General features: G+C 35.6%; 1 protein-coding gene and 1 non-coding gene across 2 annotated transcripts in view; one reads left to right on the top strand and one right to left on the bottom strand.

Annotated features, from left to right (window-relative positions):
• MetRS-m (Methionyl-tRNA synthetase, mitochondrial) overlaps positions 1 to 22,476 on the bottom strand; it is a 120,807-nt gene that overhangs the window by 24,826 nt on the left and 73,505 nt on the right. The window contains exon 5 of the mRNA XM_067151347.2: positions 20,379 to 20,590. Coding sequence (XP_067007448.2) covers positions 20,379 to 20,590 — 212 coding nt within the window. The remainder of the gene's footprint in view (positions 1 to 20,378; positions 20,591 to 22,476) is intronic.
• TRNAL-CAA (transfer RNA leucine (anticodon CAA)) lies at positions 16,809 to 16,882 on the top strand. Its single transcript has one exon. It is a non-coding gene; the product is annotated as a tRNA-Leu (tRNA).

Genomic DNA, 22,476 nt, shown 5'->3' with positions numbered 1-22,476 from the left:
TTCTTTTACCTTTTTGTTTAACATTACTTGACTAATCAACAAAAATTTCATTTGGTCATTCAGTGTACTTATAACTACATGAAAAGCAATCGATGCCTAGGCAAAACTACTCGACATAAGCAAATGAAATTTTGGGGATACCGTACATTAATTTCTATTAAGAGTGTAGGCACCCACTACAGAAAGGTTTCAAAACATTCCACCTCTAAGGGAATAAAATAGGGGCAAAACCCTGAAAACCAAAATATTTTAATTACTCTGAAACCATTCACTGAACAAAATTGAAATTTCACTCAATGATACTCTTATGTACTAGATGTTAAATAACACAAGTTAAAAACAAAATTGAGCCCATAGGGTCAAGTGGGGTTTAATATCTGAAAATAAAAATTCATTTCTCTGAAACAGTTATACGAGGTTGAAATTTCATATGACAGTTGTCCTATATACGGTCTTATTCTGAAAGAAATGGTCTAAAACAATACACCCCTAAGGGTGCTTGACTAGGGGATGAGACATGATGACATAAATATTCATTTCTCACAAACCGTTTGACATACAAGATTAAAATTTCCTTTATGTTTTCGATTTAAATAAGAACGTGTCTTATAACCACCCTAAGGGGTTTTGGCTGGGTGGGGGGGGGGGGGGAGGGTGAAGATTTATGACAAAATTATTCATCCCTCCAAACTGTTTGACATATCAATTCGTAATTTCACAAGAACTTTGAATTTTGTAGGTGTCAAATATGATATAATTCAAAATATATCACATATACAAGGATTGTTTTTTATTTTTATTTAAATTTTTTTTTTTTTGCAAGTTGCTTTACGTCACACCGACACAGATAAGTCTTTGCCTGCTGTGAAAATGGGAAACCACGGAAAACCATCTTCAGAGCTGCCGACAGTGGGGCTCGAACTCACTATCTTCCGAATACTGGATACTGGCCGCACTTAAGCGACTGCAGCTATCAAGCTCAGTCGTATACAAAGATTGGGATCGTGTAGAAGTTGCTGAAGTTCTAAAATAAGTCTTTACAACAACCAAGGTACTCGACCAAATTTTTGACTCAGTTTCTTTATTGCCAAAAAAAATGTATTTGTAAAACTCAGAGGTTTAACTGAAATAATCGTAAACTTAGTACACAACTGGAGGAACATTTTTTGAGACTATACCATTAATGGTACCTACGTTCTTGCACATGTTGAATGTCCATTTTTTAAAGATTTAAACCTCTCAAATTACTAATCATATTCTCCAAGCTTAATATATTTAATAGGCCTAAATAATAAAGAAGGTCCCATCTTGATTTTTATCACAGATTGGTGCTGCTCTCTATACACACAAAATTATGTCTTAGAATTTAAATAAGAAGTGGAAAACAATACACCCTAAGGGGTTTTGAGTGGGGGAGAGGTGAGGAATGATAGACAAAAATACTAATTTCTATGATGAAACCGTTTAAATTGCAAAGTTAAAATTTCAAATTACATGCTAGGTGTTAACTAACAGAAGGTCTAAAACAAATTTAACACCTCAAAGAGTTAAACGGGGGTTAAGATCAAAAAGATTAGAAACCATTTAACGTACCAAACAACATTCCAAATAGCGGTATTTATTTTAAATCTTAAGTTTGCAGTAGGAAATATTTTCAAACATTCCACCCCTAAGGTGTTAAATTGGGTCAGGAAAATAAATTACTCATCCCTCCAAAACCGTTTGGCGTACAAAGTGATAATTTTACAACAAGTTTCTTCTTTTATGTCCTAGGTGTAAAATATCATATACTTCAAAATATCCACTCTTCCAAAATCATTTCAGGCAGGAACTTAAAATTTTACATGAAGGGTTGTCTTTTATGCCTAGCTGTAAAGAAATGTTTTTAAAAACATTAATTCCTCTATTACAGTTCAAAGTACAAAATCAATTTTTCACATGTCGGTCACTTTTATGTCAGAGATGTTCAATGGGATAGGATTTAAAAACATTCCAATTCTGCTGGGCTGAGTGGCTCTGAGAGTTGAGGCGCTGGCCTTCTGACCCCAACTTGGCACGTTCAATCCTGGCTCAGTCTGATAGTATTTGAAGGTGCTCAAATAAGTCAGTCTCATGTCGGCACATTTAATAGTAAAGAATTCCTGCAGGAATAATCAATCACTACTGATCTGGATTTAGGGCAGTCGCCCAGGTGGCAGACTCCTCTCTGTTGTTTTCCTAGCCTTCTCTTAAATTATTGCAAAGAAAATGGAAATTTATTGAACATCTCCCTTGGTAAGTTACTCCAACCCCTAACTCCCCTTCCTATAAACGAATATTTGTCTCAATTTGTCTTCTTGAATTCCAACTTTATCTTCATATTTATCTTCATACTAGTGTTACAGTATTTATACAAATACTTTCAATACGGACACAAAAATGAATTTTATCACATGTAATACCAAAGCCAACCAGGCAAATGTTAAAATGAATAATGTACTAATGTCATTATACACCATCTCTCCACTGACAGCTCGAAACAAACCCCTTATTACATGTGATAAAATTCATTTTTGGGTCCTTATTGAAAGTATTTGTATAAATAACACTAGTATTCTTTATTATTCTCCCACCTATTCAATACAATACAATATTAAAAGTTAGGACTTTGCCCTTATCAAAATATTAACATAAAATGAATACACCTGTCACAAACTCTTCCCACAAATACTACATTAAAGAAGATGGCCTAATGACGTCTACACAAACTTCAATATAGCCTACGGAACCAACATTCCAACTAATATTATCTTAAAAAGAACCAGTCCATACAATTATATGGAATGAACTTTTTGATTTTTATTTTTATTGTATCATCTTTTAATATCAAGAACAAACCACCTATGTTGTATATTTTTAGACTCAAATATTAACACAAATATTGTTAAGTAATAGTATACCACATTTTATATTGTAATACTTGTTTAACGATCTCTAATCCATTTACAAGACATAGTTTTTAACAGTATTCATAAGTCATTCCCAATCAGGTACCTGATCTATTCCTAAGGTAAAAAATGGCTGATGATGCCTACTATTGATAGGCAAAACATGTACCATCCAATGTATTAATTTTATGTTAACATTTTGATAAGGACAAAGTCCTAACTTTTAAGACTGTATTGAATAGGTGGGAGAATAACAAAAACATACTAGTGTTATTTATACAAACACTTTCAATACGGACCCAAAAATGAATTTTATCACATGTAATACCAAAGCCAACCAGGCAAACGTTAAAATGAATAAGTATTTGAACCTTAGAATAAAGATCAGTAAAATCTCAAAAGACATAACATTTCTCAAGGACTGCTTGAAACTAGGACTAATACCTAAGTTTCTTAAACCACTACAAAGGAAAAATATTCCATACCAAACGTCAAATGGCACTCAAAATAAAGTAAACAACATATGGCTGAGAAATGAATTTAAACAAATGTACAAGAAAAAATCATTCCTAAATTTGCAATTATACCAGACGCATTTGACCATCTCATACTATTCATCTCCACTTGAATGGAGTTCTTTTCTTAGGTACACAGACTGACTACTATATTAGATAGAAAACAAAAGATACTAAACCACAAGCTAACTTGTTTACAAAAAGCCGAACCCAAAGCCCTCAATCAGAACAGGAACACCAGGTTTTCTGTCCCTTCGTTGACGAACATTCCCACTACAAATAACTTATATGACACAGTTTTCTCAGATAGTGAAATGGATCTCCTCAAGAAAGGCATAAAATATAACTGGATTAATCCACAAAAGATCGAAGATGTAATCACCACCATCGCCGAGACCGAATCTAATATTAACAAACAGATTCCCTTACAGAAACAAAATGATGTAAAATATGAAATAAAAAAGAAAATACCTACACTCGTCAATGATAAAATAACTAACAATAATTCTAACTTTTCAAAACAAAACTTAAAACTAAAATTAACAACAATAATGTCATAGTAACAAAGGCTGATAAGGGCAATACAACAGTTTTAATGAATAAACAAGACTACAAAAAAAAAAAAAAAAAAAAAAAAAAAAAAAAAAAAAAAAAATCCTCCGATAAAACTTACACAATAATCAATAAAGATCCCATAGTAAAAACACAACGCAATCTAAACACACTCCTTAAAAATTCAATATTCCTACTAAATGAACAAGACTATTAAAAAATGATCACTATGAATTCGAAATTACCTACAGCAAGATCATTACCTAAAATACACAAGAAAGATACCCCCATCAGACCATTAATCAATAGCAGAAACAGTCCCACTTATAAAACTTCTCACTTCCTCCACATGTTCTTAAAAAAGCATTTTAAATTTCACAACGCAAATCCCATCATAAATTCTATTGAACTTTGCAAAACTCTAAACAAATTCAATTTACAACCATTTCACGTTTTATGTTCGTTACATCACGAATATGTACTCAAATATACCCGTCAACGAAACTATTACCATAATACAAAATATCCTCTCCGAAAACAGCACATTAAGCAAAACTGAAATAGACGAATTCATAAAGTTACTAAGTTTTGTTTTACACAATAATTACTTTACTTTCAACAACAAAATATATAAACAAGAAGGCTTAGCTATGGGAGACTCAATCTCCGGCATTTTAGCGGACATCTACATGTACAATCTATAATACAACAAAATAGTTTAAAAAAAAAACATTAACAAATTCAGTTTATGGCTCTGTTATGTCAACAACAATTTAGCAATTATAGATAAACAACTTAACAATAGTGATAACATCCTAACGTTTCTAAATAATTTAGACGATAATATAAAGTTCACAAAGGAAAACGAAAACAACAATTCAATCAATTTTCTAGACATCAAAATCATGCGTGTTGTAGACAAATTTAATTTCCAAATTTACCACAAGCCTTCATTTACTCCAATAACTATAAAAAACTAATCTTTGCACTCGAATTCCCATAAAAAAGCCACTTCTTACAGTTTAGTATACAGGGCATTAAAAATCCCTCTTTCACCTAATAATCTAAAAATGAATTAGATTTCATAAAAGCCAGATTCAATGGGTTCAATCCAGATATGATCAATAAAATCATTAATAAAGTTAGATTAAAATTAACCACAAACCTTTCTCCAATAAAACCCAACAAACCAAAATTTGCGAATTTCACATTTACCAACCCAAAAATCCATCAAATTACCAATCCTTAAAAAAACATGAGGTAAAAATTGCTTACACAATGCAGAATACAATTCAAAATTTATTTTTTAATCATAACTCAGTCAATTTAACTAATAATAAATATTCAAGCTCAGGTATATATAGACTCAGATGCTCAGTATGTAATTTTTCTTATGTTGGCCAAACTGGCCGATGTTTCTCAACTAGATATGCAGAACATTATAACGCCCAAAAACATAAGTTCTCTGCGATGAGTAACCACATGAAGGTAACAGGTCACAAATTTACTACAATAGATCAGGATTTACAAATCTTAAAAAGAATTGAAAAAGGTAAGCTCTTGACGGAATATGAAAACTTATACATCTTCCTAGATCAACAATTTAACAAAGACAAGAACCTAAATGATGTAATAGATAACAAAAGTCCTCTTTACAAACAGATTCCAAATATATTAAAAAAACATCCCTTCTGAATAGTAATTTCTATAAAAAATTTAGCGCCACAGTAAACACTTCCACCAATCTAACACACACACCACCCCCACCCCTTCTCCCGCTGCCAGCAACTCCTCCTCACGCACAGCGAATGGGTCCCTAGCCGCGCCTTCTATAGCTCAACCCCCTCCACCAAGACTTCACAAATACAACACGTTAAGTAAGAGCTCGGCGAATGCCAGTTGCTCTAAAGCCCTCAACATAAGTTAATATCTCAACACTTTCCATTTAACTTCCATTATTCAGGCCCTTAATTCCCATTATGGTCCTTCATTAAATTTTAAAAACTTTTTATTACAGAATTTCATCACACACTTGGCCACCCACCGATTGACAACAACGTTCCCTTTCGACTAGTACGCTCACCTCAACACGTTGTGCCGTTCCCGGCTCCCTGAGAGGACGCATAAGATCCAGGCTAGCTTAACTACGATCCTTCTGACTAACATAATTCTATCATTTGGGCTATGAGTTCCGAATATGAGAAAGACATACCATACGGAGCCAAAGAAATCTTAAATTACACATAGAAACAACTCTCATACGTTGCTTATTGAATTTCTTACGCTACCAAGATGTTGCAGCATTCATTAACTTAAATCTAAGTCTCTACGCTACGAAACACTTTGAAAGAACTGTTTAAATTTTTACATATCTTATTTATTATATACTTGTTTCAATCCAAAGGTCGAATGTTATGCTATCCTCCCTAAAGAATTTCTAATAGAGGAAACTGCATGAACATCTGATTATTTCGCCCATCTCTAGCGAACATGGCCTTAATTTGTTAAGTCTATCTATTTCTTCTACCCGAATGCATAACCAACCATTTATTTCCTGTCTTAGCCTCGCTCCATATCAACATTTCAATCAACACTTCCACATTTCTGGCATAAGGAGAAATCGAAGAAATGTCAGTATCGGGTAAAAATATATGCAAGCGACATTCATCTTGAATCTGCCGGTAATCGACACGTTCGACATTCACTATGCATTATATAAGAAATGCTATTTGAGTTAGTCATCCTTTAAAATGAATCTATTGAAATCTATTGCACTAAGTGCTTAAATCTTGATTGACCCAAAAATCAAGGACAGAATGTAATATACGGCAAATTATTGAAGTCCGTAAAACCAATTATTTAACTGAACCTTATTATAATTCAGCTCGTAATTAACAAATTAAAAATCATAAGTCCAAAGATGTCGAACTCACCATCTTAGACTTTTAAAGAAATGATCAAATCGAAATAAAGTGAAAAATTAATAGACTGAAGCAATTAAGTTAAATATGTTTGGGTAATTAAAACTTGTGAAATAGTTTAGAACATATTTGAGTAATCAAAACTTGTATGGGTAATTAAAACATATCGGGATAATTAAAACTTATTTGGGTGCACCCTAGCAAAGAAAAATATTTACAATACGCTATCTTACAAGCTAAAGGGTAGACTGAGGGCGGTTTCAAGATATTCAGGACGCATTTTAGGCCTAGAACCATATCTCATGAATTGGAATTCTCCTCTGTTACCTATGAAGTCTCTGTTAAATTACTGGCTCTTACTTGGAGCTCATATTAATCTGCTGACCTACAATTATTCCTATGTCTCACAACATATCAGTAGATACCTGTAAATGTCAACTTGGGAGGATAGTTCCCTAATATTTCTACAAATAACTGGTTTACAATTCTGAATATTCATGCTTCTTACTTCTCTTCTTCTTCTGCGTGAATATTGATAAGTCTTCTTTTAAATTAATGTAATTTTTATAAATGGTTCAATCAGTACCAGTAAGTTCCACATACCATTCTAAGATCTGAATCTTCTCATTATTTTAAATTGAACATACGTGCGACATTATATATATTCTAACGACTACTCTACTAGTCTCATCTGAAGTATACTAGCTAAGGTGGTCTGCATTGTGCGAAGACTCGACCATAAAATACAATTCATACGTTTTCAGTCAGTCATCAGTGATAGGATGTTGCCTAAGAAGTTACTACATTTCCTTTCGCCTGAGAATAGATCAGAATTAGAAAACATCTGTGACACAGTGCATGTGTTTAGTTCATCCTCCTAACAAACTTCGTTGGCACTACCAAGTACGTACGCTAACCAACAGGTGTCACTCCAATCCTACTTGAACTTTCTCATGCTTGCTCGTAAGAGAAATAGTACATATAAATGCTACATATTCACTTCCACTTAGTAAAAACTCAACTTGAAAACCATTAAGTCCACTACTACATCACCGTGCTCAAACTCGCGAAGAATCAATAACTACCACCATTCTAAATTATCAATCTCATATCAACTTCTCTTAAAATAATCATTATTATACCTCCAAACATTTATTCCGTCTCCTTTACTAAATACGTGTCCACTTCATTTAATCGTGGCCTTTATTATTTTACTCACGGTTCATGGACATATTTCACGACATTATGACCTTAATTCCGTCATAACCTTAAATTATTGTAAACACATCTGTCTATTTAGCACGCATATCCTACTGCTGGTTCCTAACTTGACATTCTTTGGTCATAACCAATGTACACGCATACCTAAATCTCTCTTTGACATAGCATATAATTCACTGTCACCTTCACAAACTCAGTATTTCACACTACATGGATCACATCTCGAACGTAGGCTTTCATCACTGATTGACTACCTATCTATGGATTTATCATTCATATACGAAGATTACCTATCCACCTTTGCTCTAATTCAATACACCACTTTCGTCGCTTCATTATTTCGCACGGAATAAATTAACAAATCATATTACACTTACATATGAATATAAAACATTACTACACTAATTTAAAAGTAAGACTTATCTGAATTCAGCAGCTCCAGTCGTCGGCATATGTCCAGCTGACAGGACATACGGATACGCTTCCTTTTATTTCCCTAGGTGAATGGGAAATACTGGCATAATTCTCCTCTGGGCTTAGTCGTCTCTCGGCAGGCAACGTCATCCGACGGCACCCATTTGGGCAGTCTGGCCTATCATCTTCTTAGAACATCGTGCTCATCCTTGGACTAGTTGGAATAGAATAGCAAACAGAATCAATTAGCATTGCCATCATGAATAGCTGTGATAATTTGTTTAACGCGAAAGATTGCTTCCTTTGAAAGAGTTGATCTACTTGACAAATAATAATCTTGGGGTAGTATAATTATATGACTTGAAATGAACAGAATTTTCTCCTTTATCTGTCCAGGAGTTACTATAGGATCCCCACTTCCATTGTGATATTGAGTAATACGTCAGCAGAGACTGCCGTGACGTAAGCTTGTCGTAGTTTATGCTCGACTTCGCGGAATGAAATTAATAATCTTCTGCTTGATTTGCGACGCAACTTCCAATAAATCTGTTCTTTGTTTCCGCTGAAATGATCTTTTGTCGATACCCTCTTTAAACTCTGACATAGTTGCTTTCCGTCTTCGACTCTAATTTAGAAGTAGCAATTCAATCTCGTTTTTTTATTTTTTCTTCAATAATTGTTAGTAACAATCTTCCCATTCGTTCTTTTTCACTGCCTTCTGGATCTAAATTCTTTTCTCTAGCGCCTAGGGTAAATACTTTTGCTTTCGCTCGCGGTACCATCAGACATTTTGACGTTAATTATTCTCGGAGACCTGGACTCCATCTTTGTCCTTCTTACGGACGGAACTTCTTATAACAGTGAAATGGCACAACGTTCAACAACAAAGACCTATCACAAACTCTTCCCACAAATACTACATTAAAGAAGATGGCCTAATGACGTCTACACAAACTTCAATATAGCCTACGGCATCAACATTCCAACTAATATTATCTTAAAAAGAACCAGGCCATATGAAAATTCTTCAAATTTATAAGCATATAAATGAAAATCAATACTTATTAACTTCAAGAACCAACGACCATTACCAATGCTCAACTTCTTTCCTCAAGTTTTTGACACGTCATTTGACAATTATATGGAATGTACTTTCAGATTTTTATCTTTATTGTAACATCTTTTATTATCAAGAACCAACCAGCTATGTTGTATATTTTTAGACTCAAATATCAACACAAATATTAAGTAAGAGTATACCACATTTTATATTGTAATAGTTGTTTAACGATCTCCAATCCATTTTACAAGACATAGTTTTTAACAGCATTCATAAGTCATTCCCAATCAGATACCTGATCTATTCCTAAGGTAAAAATGGATGATGTTGCCTACTATTGATAGACGAAACATGTACCACCAATGTATTAATTTTGTTTTAACATTTTGATAAGGACAAAGTCCAAGCAACTGAAATGAGATTCATTAGAACCATGAACCAAACAACCAGAAAGGACAAGATCAGAAATGAAGTGAATAGGAAAGTACCTGGTATTCAGGTTCCTATTATCAGTGTCATAAAGAAACGCAGACTTCAGTGGTATGGGCACATAATGAGAATGAACAGGGAAAGACCTGCCAGAAAATATTTCGACCTTAATCTCGTAGGAAGAAGACCACAGGGAAGACCAAGAAAACGCTGGATAGAGACTGTAAGATCAGATGTGGAGGAGAGAGGATACAAATGGGAGGATGTACTGGATCAGAAGATGTATGAAGACAGAAGGAGATGGCGAGCGCTTGTACACCACACCCGGGAAACTGGTGTTGGGAAATGATGATGATGATGATGATGATGATGATGATGATTGTATTGAATAGGTGGGAGAATAATAAAAACATACTACTGTTATTTATAGATACCCCTTAGTCAAGCAGCTCGTCTCCTTTCTCCCAAGTCTTCCCAGCCCAAACTTTACAACATTTTCAGAACACTACTCTTTTGTCAGAAATCACCCAGAACAAATCGAGCTGCTATCCTTTGGATTTTTTCCAGTTCTTGAATCAAGTAAATCTGGTGAGGGTCCCATACACTGGAACCATACTCTAGTTGGTGTCTTACCAGAGACTTACATGCCCTCTCCTTTACATCCTTACTACAACCCCTAAATATCCTCATAACCATGTGCAGAGATCTGTACCCTTTATTTACAATCCCATTTAAGTGATTACCCCAATGAACATCTTTCCTTATATTAACACCTACGTACTTACAATGATTCCCATAAGGAACTTTAACCCCATAAACGCAGTAATTAAAACTGAGAGGATTCTTCCTATTTGTGAAACTCACAACCTGACTTTTAACCCCATTTATCATCATACCATTGCCTACTGTCCATCTCACAACATTATCGAGGTTAATTTGCAGCTTCTCACAATTTTGTAACTTTATACCGAATAACATCATCTGCAAAAAGCCTTATCTCTGATTCCACTTCTTTACTCATATCATTTATATACATATACAAGAAAACAAAGGTCAATAATACTGCCTTGAGGAATTCCCCCTCTTAATTATTACAGGGTCAGATAAAGTTTTGCCTACTCTAATTCTCTGAGTTCTATTTTCTAGAAATATATCCACCCATTCAGTCACTCTTTTGTCCAGTCCAATTGCACTCATTTTTGCCTGTAGTCTCCCACAATCCACCCCATCAAATGCCTTAGACAGAACAATCATGATACAGTCCATCTGACCTCCTGAATCCAAGATATCTGCTATATCTTGCTGGAACCCTACAAGCTGAGCTTCAGTGGAATAACCTTTCCTAAACCCGAACTGCCTTCTATTGAACCAGTTATTAATTTTGCAAACATGTCTAATATAATCAGAAAGAATGCTTTCTCAAAGCTTACATGCAATGCATGTCAAACTGACTAGCCTGTAATTTTCTGCTTTATGTCTATCACCCTTTCCTTTATACACAAGGGCTACGAGAGCAACTCTCCATTCATTTGGTATAGTTCCTTCATGCAAACAATAATCAAATACTTCAGATACGGTACTATATCCCAACCCATTGTCTTTAGTATATCCCCAGAAATCTTACCAATTCCAGTTGCTTTTCTAGTTTTCATCTTGTATATCTTAATGTAAATGTATTTGTTATCATAAGTAAATTTTATTATTTCTTTAGTATTAGTCACCTCCTCCATCTGCACATTATCCTTGTAACCAACAATCTTTACATACCGCTGACTGAATACTTCTGCCTTTTGAAGATCCCTGCATACACACTCCCCTTGTTCATTAATGTTATCCTTAGCCGACTTCTTTGCTAGATTCCATTTCCTAGTAAGTTCCTTCAAGTTCTCCTTACTTACGCAGCCATTTCTAACTCTATTTCTTTCCTACCTGCACCTTTTTCTTAGTCTCTTTACTTCCCTGTTATAATATAGTGGGTCTTTACCATTCCTTGTATGTACGTATGTTGGGTAATCAGCCCAAAGGCTGGTTTGATCCTCTGCAGCTCCGCCAACAGCTGTCATAAATAGCCTAGGCGTCACTGAAGAGGCGTACTAGGGAAACAAGGAGTGAGGTAGTTTCCCGTTGCTTTCCTCACCGAGCCAGCAGTTGCTCTTACATATCAGTCTGCCAAGCCCACTGAAATGTATGCACCAACCGACCCTATGAGCGATATTTTCACACCATTCATAACAGGGACTGGCTGCATTAGGAATGGTATTACTAGCATCACTCATACCTCAGTCACTTTCATATTGTCAAAGCCAAGGATGAGACTGAGACAGGTCAATGAAAGTAACAAATTTGATATAGCCCATACAAGAAGACATAGTGCACTGTAAACACTACATCTCGCCAGTACGAGTACCTTTAAAGGTACAAACCTGTTTTCACATTCCTCAACAACTGCTTTAAATCCATCCCAGAGCCTGTTTACATTTTTATTTACCGTTTTACACCTATCATATTTGCTTTTTTTTTAAACTCCCTCAAGCCTGTTTTATCAGATATATGGTACTGCCTAATAGTCCAACTTTTAAGACCTTCCTTTCTAACACATTCATTTTTAATTACGACAAAAACTGCTTCGGGATCACTAATATCATCTATTACTTTGGTTTTTCTATATACATCTCATCTGGTTTTACCAGCACCATATTCAGAATTTCTTCTCTCTAGTTGGTTCCATTACTTTCTGAATCAACTGTCTTCCCATTTGCCATTTGTTGGTCATGTTTCTTGTTGTTCGCATTGCCTTCCCAATTGACATTTGGTAAATCGAGATCACTCGCTACAATCACATCCCTTTCCATATAGTTTCCCCACGTAGCTTATCAAATAATTCTGAATCAGCATTAGCGCTACCCTTTCCCAGTCTGTACACTCCAAAGACATCAAATTGCCTATTATCTTTAGAGATGAGCCTTACACCTAGAATTTCATGTTTGTCATCTTTAACTTTTTCGTAGCTTACAAATTCTTCTTTCACCAGAATGAATACTTCCCCTCCTACCAATTCTATCCTATCTCAACGATACACACTCCAGTTCCGTGAGAAAATTTCTGCATCCGTTGTATCATTTCTCAGCCATCCGACACCACGGCATCTCCAAAAACCGTAAAAGTAGTGGGACATAAAGTTAATAACATTATTTACATTCCAATTCTTCTGTACAGGGTTCAAATGAGTTTTAGATCAGAAGATAAATAATCATTCCCCCAAAACCTTTGACGTACAAACTGATTGTGTATTTTACAGGTTCAGCTGACAGTGGATTCTCCAAAATGTAACACTTTGATAAACACTTTCAGTTCAAAACCGCAGCAAAGCACGGGTATCTTGCTAGAATATATATAAAGTAAGAGTTTTGTCTGTACATTACTCAGAATTTAAAAAGACGGATATTTAAGTATTGGCCATTCCACAATAATAAGGAAAAGCAACTTTTAATTTTTCATCATATCTGTCCGTCCACCTGTCTGTACGCACATCACAAGAAAATGGCTGAACAGAATTTAATGAAAATCAGTATGTTATGTCGGGGAATAAGGCATTATGGTCTAGGCTATAAATAATTTTGTTCACAATGTGTGAAATGGTAGTTTACGGCAAGGCCTAAAATGTAATTCTCAAATATCTATGTTATTAGTGATCCTGGTGATAAATACTACGTACAAAAGTTATAGAGAATGTAGTTCTAATCATTTATGTCTTTTACAGTTTTACTGTACTGGCGATAACAGAAATATTCATGAATTTAAGCTTTTGTTGCTTCATCCATATCAGCGCCTTGCTAACATGGAAATATTGTTCAGTCATGTTAACTGCTGATGGTGATTTTTGTCGTGCCTTACTCAAGGTGAAAACCGGCAAAGTCATCACCTCATATTGACAAGGAAAATTGTGAAGATGGATGTGAAAATGAGAAAAAAATCGTGGTGGAACAATCTCTTCAAGAATAAGAAAAGAGCAAGTCATGAAAGGAGAAAGAAGGACTCCCTTTACACTGGATGCTCTAATATTACAGAGTCAAAAGAAAACTAAATGTGAATATCAGAAACTCATAAAATTAATCACAGTAACGTTACACTGACTATTGCTTGTCGTGAAGTATTTTGAATCTTCTGCTGCCACTCATCTCCAATAGATGGTGTTATTGCTGCATGCCCCATAAGGGAGTTACCTATTTGAGTAGAAAAGCCTGCCTGAATATTGGCAGGAAGTAGCTGGGGAGTTACACTTTTTTTTAATTTTTTTATTTTACAATTTTCCTATGGAAATCAATGTCTACATCATCTGATGGCTTAGCAGGCATCAATTTTTGTAAACGAGACAAAGTCTCTCGAAGTGCACTGGCATTGCCTGTGGCTCCAAGTAGTCTACTCAGTGGCCTCCACCATATGCACTAGCCATGCGTCTTGGTACGAGTGCTAGTTACCAACTGATGAGCCCAAATTGGCACACTAGGGTGAAACGGTGGCAACCAAGAGTGAGATAGCTGAAAAATGTATAATGTCCAATAATGGACCATTTATATTGGAATTATGAATAAACGAATTCAGAACATGTCAGTATTTCAGGTTACCTATGGGAATCAATATCTGCATTGCGAGGAACAAATCTCAGTAAGTCCCTACAATTACAATGCATTCAAAATTTTTACTGTAAATTGTTAACTTCCCACTTGTCCAAACTGTTCAATTTTAAACATCCTAGTATCACTCCAGAGGCATCTGTGGCAAACGTTTCAGTTTTCTTCTTCAAACAGCATCACCTAATCTAACCGTATATGCATTATGAAAACATATTTCAAGTGCACGTAGAGAAATTATAACCATCTTGCTAATAATTTACATTGGATTATTCCAAAAATTAACTAGACACAAGAAAATATAAACTATGCTCTGAAATCAGTGATGCGCTCTGCCATCTCTTGAGGTGTATTGCATTCTTACTTAATTTCAGTGTAGAGTATTCAAATTAAGCGTTAACAGCTGCTATCGACCACGTTATTTATGTATTTGCTACGAAAACTGATGCAAGTGTAATGGACTGGTATAACTTGGAAACAATTCTCTAACCCATGGGTAAATAATGTAAATATCAAGCTCGATTATTATTATTATTATTATTATTATTATTATTATTATTATTATGACTTGTGAGGTGTGGATATGAAGTTGTTACGTCTATTATTATTTACGTAGTTATGTACGGATTTTATTTGGTATAAATAGTGGTCGTAACAAAACGTGCGGTTATGTCACGACATGTCTGCTGTATGTATATTTATATGAGTTTATTTAATGTAAGAACATGTAATTAGTAGTATATAATTTATTATTACCTGTAAATATGATGCATAAATCCAATGTAATGTTGTGCAACATAGAGTAATAGTCCAGAACAACACACTTTGTCATTAGAGGTTTAATGAATGTTCAATCCATTTGTAAATAGGTTATTGGAGGGACTAGAAAATACAAGAAAATATGTTGTGTCATACTTTTCTAGAAGCCTGGCCAGGCAATGTATATAAAGAGGCAATCTTGGGAGTTGGAATTGAGTTGCTAGCGAGACTTGTAATGGAAGTTGTTAGCCGAGTGTGTGAAACCATGTTGCGATTCTGTCGTGTTGGTAATCGGCTGACATGCTAATGGAGCAGTCTTCTTCTTCTTCTTCTTCTTCTTCTTCTTCTTCTTCTTCTTCTTCTTCTTCGTAGTGTTTTGTTCAAGATGGCAGTTTATTAGTGTCTGCATGTTTGTGTGTGTACAATGTGTATATAATTTGTAAATAAAACAGCGTACACAATTGACAGCATCTCCTGTGCGTATCTTTGTGGTTACAAAACATGTAGTCCTGTTTCATTTATAATTTTCTTTATGGAACAGAGACAAGAGAGCTCGCAGGTGCACATAGCAAGAAAAAGATACCGAAGGTCGCATTTTGTGGCAAACGCTTGAGCTCCCTTATTCAATCAGCATCAGCTAACCTAACTTTACCGCGTATGTACCATGAAAACATATCAATATAATCTAACCTTTGAAATCAGTGATGCGCTCTGCTATATACTGAGGTGTATCGCATTCTTACTTAATTTCAGTGTAGAGAATTAAAATTACGCGATCATTTACTTACTGTTTATTTCTAATGAGTTGACAATTCCTATTGACCATGTTATTTACGTATTATGAAAATATGTTGTCCTCTTTCATTTCTTATTTTCTTCACGGAACGGCAGTTGATGGATATTACTGATCGACTCCAATATCTCCTTCGAATGTTGGAGAGAGATCTCGCAAGTGCACATAGCGAGAAAAAGATACCGTACCAAGGATGGTCGATCAGATTTTGTGGCAAACGTTGCCGTTTTCTTATTCAAACAGTGTCATCTAATGAACTATATGTTATCATGAAAACATATTTCAAGCACCAGTAGAGAAATGATAACCTTCTCGCTATAAATTTACAAGATAATAGCCTTTCCAAAATTTAACTCGATGCGAGAAAATATAAACAAATCTCTGAAATCAATGATGCACTCTGCCATATCTTGAGGTGTATCCCAATCTTACTTAATTGCAGTCTGTTTCGATTACAATGCGGTCGTGAAAATTCAATATTCATTGACATGCCCCACAACGGGTGACTTAAACGCACTCTACAGTATGCTAGCAGCAGTGCCAGACCTGTAGCTCAGATCCTTTCAAACAGAACAAAGATGGCCTAGACCACCATAGCTCAATTGGTAGAGCAACCGACGCAAAATCGGGAGGTTGTGGGTTCGGATCCCACTGGTGTCCGGCTGGCCATTTTTGTTCTGTACTTAACATCTCTTCAACACGTACTACATGTACGTAACACGACCTAATACGTTGAAAGTCTGTTTCGATTAATTCCTTGATGTTCTCCTCCTGTCCATCCTCATTCCATGCCCAAAACATTATAGCCTGCAACTTCCTAAAAGCTTGGTAACAAGAATTTTGATGCCAGCCTCATTCTTGTTTACTTCATTTCTAATCTTTTCTTTCCTGGTCTTTTGGTTCATTGTTCCGATTAATTTAATTCTGTTGACTGGATTTTGCTATTAGCTTTGTTATGTACAATACATGTTTTGAGTCCATAGGTGAGAACTGGAATGAAGTACGAATGAAACTGGGTCAGTTTTGCTTTCTGGAGTATTTTATCTTCCCACAGTAGATTTCTAGATTTCTCAAATGAAAATAAAATTGAGAAGCTTTTTGAGTCCTATCATGTATTTTCTTGCTTCATTATGTTATCTTTTGAAATAATATATCCTAGGAACAGATTGTAACTGAGTTCCCTCTAGAAAAAGTTTGATACTGTACCTTTCCTGTTGATGGTAATTTCAACAGTTTTTGTTTTACTGATGTTCAGTCCATATTTTATAAACTTGTCACTCTGAAGACAAGTACACCAGTTTCCCCAGTACTTCTGCTTCAGTTTCTCCCCAAATGAGGACATCATCGGCAAATATCAGAGTGTTAGGCTCTTTGTAATGTTCTTTGATGAATTTTATGATCCAATCCATGACAATTATGAATAGGAGTGGTGACAAGGCACTTTCTTGCTGGTGGACTCCTCTCTTGGTTTCAAGTCAAACTAATCTTCCATCCCCTACTTGGACACAGCTAAAACATTTTTGATAGAGCATCTTTACTTTATCAGTCAGGACGTTTAGCACACCTGTAACTTCTAGGCATTCCCAAATCATCTTCCTAGGACACAGTCATTATAAATAATAGCGGTGACAGTGTTTCTTTTCCCATATACGTAGAGTTCAATTACAGGGCAACTGTGATATGAGTAGTACAAGTAGGTTCTTTTTTCAGCACATTTTCACTACATTTATGTAGTATAGAGGTTTTGCTGTAGGTTGAAAGCATGTTCTATGTCCCAAAAGTACAGGAGCTATCATCAAGGAGGAAACAATGGTCTGAAAAAAAAAAAAAAAAAAAAAAACCCTTTGTGTAATTTTTTTCAATGGTAGGGTGTTCCTCCAAAATTGTTTTCAGAATCTGAACAATTTGAATACTGAGATTCTAGCCTGCACAAGAACCTGACCACAATATGACTTCCTAGGCTGTGTGAATATTTTTCCAACAGATACAAGCAGAACCCAACCACCTGAGCTCCTTGTCCTGCTTCTCCTTCCAACCAGACATAACAGACCATGATAACCCATCTCACTAAAAATCTCCAAGTAGTAAAATCAAAACCTGTACTTAATAAAAATTTTTGCTAGTGGCTTTACGTCACACCGACACAGACAGGTCTTATGGCGATGATGGGATAGGAAAGGGCTAGGAGTGGGAAGGAAGTGGCCGTGGCCTTAATTGCCTGGTGTGAAAATGGGAAACCACGGACAACCATCTTCAGGGCTGCTGACAGTGGGATTCTGTCTAGATTTTCATCTTTGTTTCTGCCAAGTCAAACTTGGGGCTTATGTTACATCTTTGAGACATTCTTTTTTTTTTTCTTATCCTCAAAGTTTTGATTTGCGGTGCCAGTGGAATTACAGTATTAATCTGAAGGTGTATTATGTCACAGGCGTTCCATGTGAGCAAGTTACTGCACACTCTTGTGTGGTCATTTGATGCACATATCACACTCAGAAAAGGTAGTTAATCATGATGCACAACTTTATGACTGAAGGACTGGCATTTGGTCAAAACTCATTTTCAACGGAACCACAATGAGGAAACAAGCAGGAACTATAATATGTTTGTAGCTTTACTAGATGAGCAATAATCTTTTAAAAAATTGGTTTTGCAACTTGGTCAATTGATGCATAACACCATCCAATTCAGATCAATTGGCTAAAAAAGAAAGGAAACAAATCAAGAGCAAAAAAAATATTATAGAACTAGCATATCAGCTGTTAAAGATACTTACAATAAGAATAATTTTCCAAACAAACCTAGAATTTTATATTATTAAGCTTAAGAGTCTCTACCCCACATAATGTATGTTATGTATAAAAACAAGAGAAATAGGAAAGAAAAAGGACAGGAAAGTTCTGAGAAAAGTCTGGCGACCATTGAAAATGGAGTAAGGAGAATTTAGACACAGGAGGAATAAGAATCCATACAAGGACAAAGGAAACGAAAGGATGTCGGAGGCGAACTAAAAGAGAAGAATTAGGTTCTTTGGACACATAACGAGGATGGATAACAGCACACTTACAAAATTAATTTTTAACCATGTTCACATATGCAAGAATAGCAATCAATGGATCCAAGAAGTAAAGAAAGATAAGGCAGAGATCAGGATAACAGAAGACGCAATAAGAATGACTGACTTTAGGAAGATTGGTATAAAAAAGGTCCAAATCTGATGACTAAGCACCTACAAGGGCATTTCCTGACCATTTCTCCTGTAAGAAAGGTGTTTGTTAGGAAGTTTGCAGACTTTCCTTCCACCTGCTAGTAATCTAGAAGTCACATGCAGATTCACCCCCATGTCGCTCTAATTTCAAGCCAACACCACTGCAATGAGCCTCGGTTTAATTTGCTTCCCTGGGAAGAAAGCAGTCATTCGTTGCCCTAGTTTCCTTTCTCCCTGCAATGGTTTTTCCCTTTTCACAGATGAAATTGAGCCAGTCTGTTTATGCCGCTGATAATTTGATTTAAATATCCTATAAAATGGCCAAGTCATCACCTAACAGGCCATGAAGGCCCTTGGAGTGGAAGGTAAAGTCTTCCATTATACCTAACCTCGGAACTAGGTGAGAGAGAGTGGTTGGGTCTATTCCCGCCCGCCTTTGCCCCAAGAAATTAACTGGTATTGGTTTTTGGTGTAGGCTCAGTGAACCTCAGAGTCAAGTGCCACTCCAGAAGTGAAAATCTTGTTTCTTAAATTTTTTAATTTCCTGACAAGGAATCGAACCAAGTCCATCTGGGTGAATGAAGCACGCCTTTACTATTTCTGTCACAGAAGTATTCTGCAATAATGCTATAGTCACAATGCTTCCTGGGAGTTGTATCCATTGAAAGAGAGATATTATGAATCTCACAAAGTAACCTCAAAATTCCTCAAAACTACAAGACATGCTAATAAATGTACTTTTAACGTAAAACAATTATGACAAGGAGCAATTACTATTCAATCAATAAACAAACAATGCATGAAAGCATGGGACCTAAGAAGAAGTAATGTGTAAGCACATTGTTGCCAATTATTGAGGAAAAAAAAGAAGAAACTCTGGTCTGATTAATTCAAATTCACACAAGATTGCAATTTTAAGCATATTCAGCAATGTACTAACTATTAACTTACTGCCATCATTGTGTGCTACACCTTCCCGTAAAAGGAAATACCGCAAACCACTTGCTGTAAACTGGTCAAGTGCATCGGACACCCGTACTACATTTCCCTTTGATTTAGACATTTTCTCTCCATTCACTGTCCAATGAGAATGACAGAAGATCATCCTTGGTGGCTCCAAACCAGCACCAATCAGAAACGCAGGCCAATAAATACCATGAAACCTGTAAAACATCCTAATATCAGTTACTTTATAGCTACTTTACACAACATAGCAAAATGAAGTGATATTAAAAATTTTTAAAACATTAATTTGAGTAGCCGATCACTCAAGCATCGTTAATGAACTACGAGAATATGCAACCTGTCATCAGTGTGTTTAGAAGAGGGTGTTTTTGCCTGAGAGGTCATTCAGCAGTCGTCACCACATCAACTTTTCTCTCCACTCTTGTGTGTGTGTGTATTTTTTTTTTCTTTTACAAACTGTATTTCATAAGACTGCATCATTCCCACCTGACAGAATGCAGCCCTATGCAGCTATGACCTATTACTGTTTAGTGATAAAGAGGGTTATTTACAGAATTAAACTCTTATATGCTTTCCTCTAAACACTGTTTTCACTTCCAATAATGTGGCACCACCATTAAACACCAGTCTCGCAGCTTGAATAACCACTGTCAGCATGGCATGCTGTAGAGATGAATGCTTGCAGGATAACTAAATATTTCATGAACTGCTTGCCGACAGTTTATCTGATTTATTTTCTTAATGAAAGTTTATCGGATGTTCCCGGAAGAAGTACCAGTATCAAAGGAAAGGCTCTGCAGTAAGTATTACTAATTTATTTCAAGTAATATAAACATTCTATGATATTATGCTCAAGCCTGTAACTTACACCAGATATGTTCCTCTTACTCAGTCTGCAGTATGAGAACCAACAATGAGCCATTACTACACGGCCTGTGCCATGCAACCAGTTTGTTCAGTCCTGTGTGGTTAAATGTCACATCTGGATAACAACTTAATGTTGTCCCTAAGAAATTGTCACATGTCTGTTTTTCGTTCACCTTTCACCTATTATCTACAACAATATGAAAATTGTTAAATCATACATTTTATCACAGTGTATTTACGGGCACGGTAGAGTGAATAGCTGTCAAAAGAAAGTGAAGGAATGGTGTATGTCAACAGATCATGTTTCATACGCAGTGCGTCCTTTGGTCATCTGACTCTTTTCTTAATTTTTAAAATAATATTTGCTTTATGCCGCGCCAATAGAGATAGGTTTCATGGCGACAATGAGATAGGAAAGGGCTAAGAGTGGGAAGGAAGCGACGTTGGCCTTAATTAATTTTGTCTGGTGTAAAAATGGAAAACCTTCTTCTGGACTGCCGGCAGTGGCGTTCAGACCCTCTATCTCCCAAATGCAAGCTGAAAGCTATGTAACCCAAGCCGCAAAGCCACTTGTTCATTCTCACATGGCAGCGTATGGTTGGCAAATCAAGCAAATTTGAATAAATCCCATTTTCTTGAGAAGTACAGTACTAGCCAGAGTTTCAAAATAGTCAAGGTGCTAAATTTTTAATCTCCAAAATTTTAAGGCTAGGTCTAAAAAAAACAATGTAGTTCCACTTTTTAAAAGAATTATTATATTTCATCATATATTGACAACCTGGAAAAGTACTGAATGTTCAATTATGAGCCCTTGGTACCATTACTGAAAGTGAAAACAGCAAGTTGACATCTTTAATGGTTCACAAGTTATTTTCGGTAGACATCTTAACTATGTAACCCTGGATAAAGATCACTGAAAACTTTTATACTTAAGAGGGAAAGTTATATAGGAGCTGATACTGAAATGGATCCAGACCTTGTACCTTGTAAGGTAAAAAGAAAACAGAAGAAAAATGAGATGGGATTGATCAAAGTTTCAAACTGGCATATAAGCTCGAGAGAATTTATAAGGAAAACTGTACTAACTGAAATCAAACAGGACAATCAAATCAAGAGAATAGGGAACAAGTCAAACTATAATTACTATAACAGCAAACAAATGCCTTCAAAAAGAGAACAGAACAATAAGTCGATGATCACAAAAGACATTGTAAAG

The sequence above is a fragment of the Anabrus simplex genome, chromosome 7 (assembly GCF_040414725.1).
Source record: "Anabrus simplex isolate iqAnaSimp1 chromosome 7, ASM4041472v1, whole genome shotgun sequence".
Lineage (NCBI taxonomy): Eukaryota > Metazoa > Arthropoda > Insecta > Orthoptera > Tettigoniidae > Anabrus > Anabrus simplex.
This window is presented reverse-complemented; position numbering and strand designations above follow the sequence as displayed.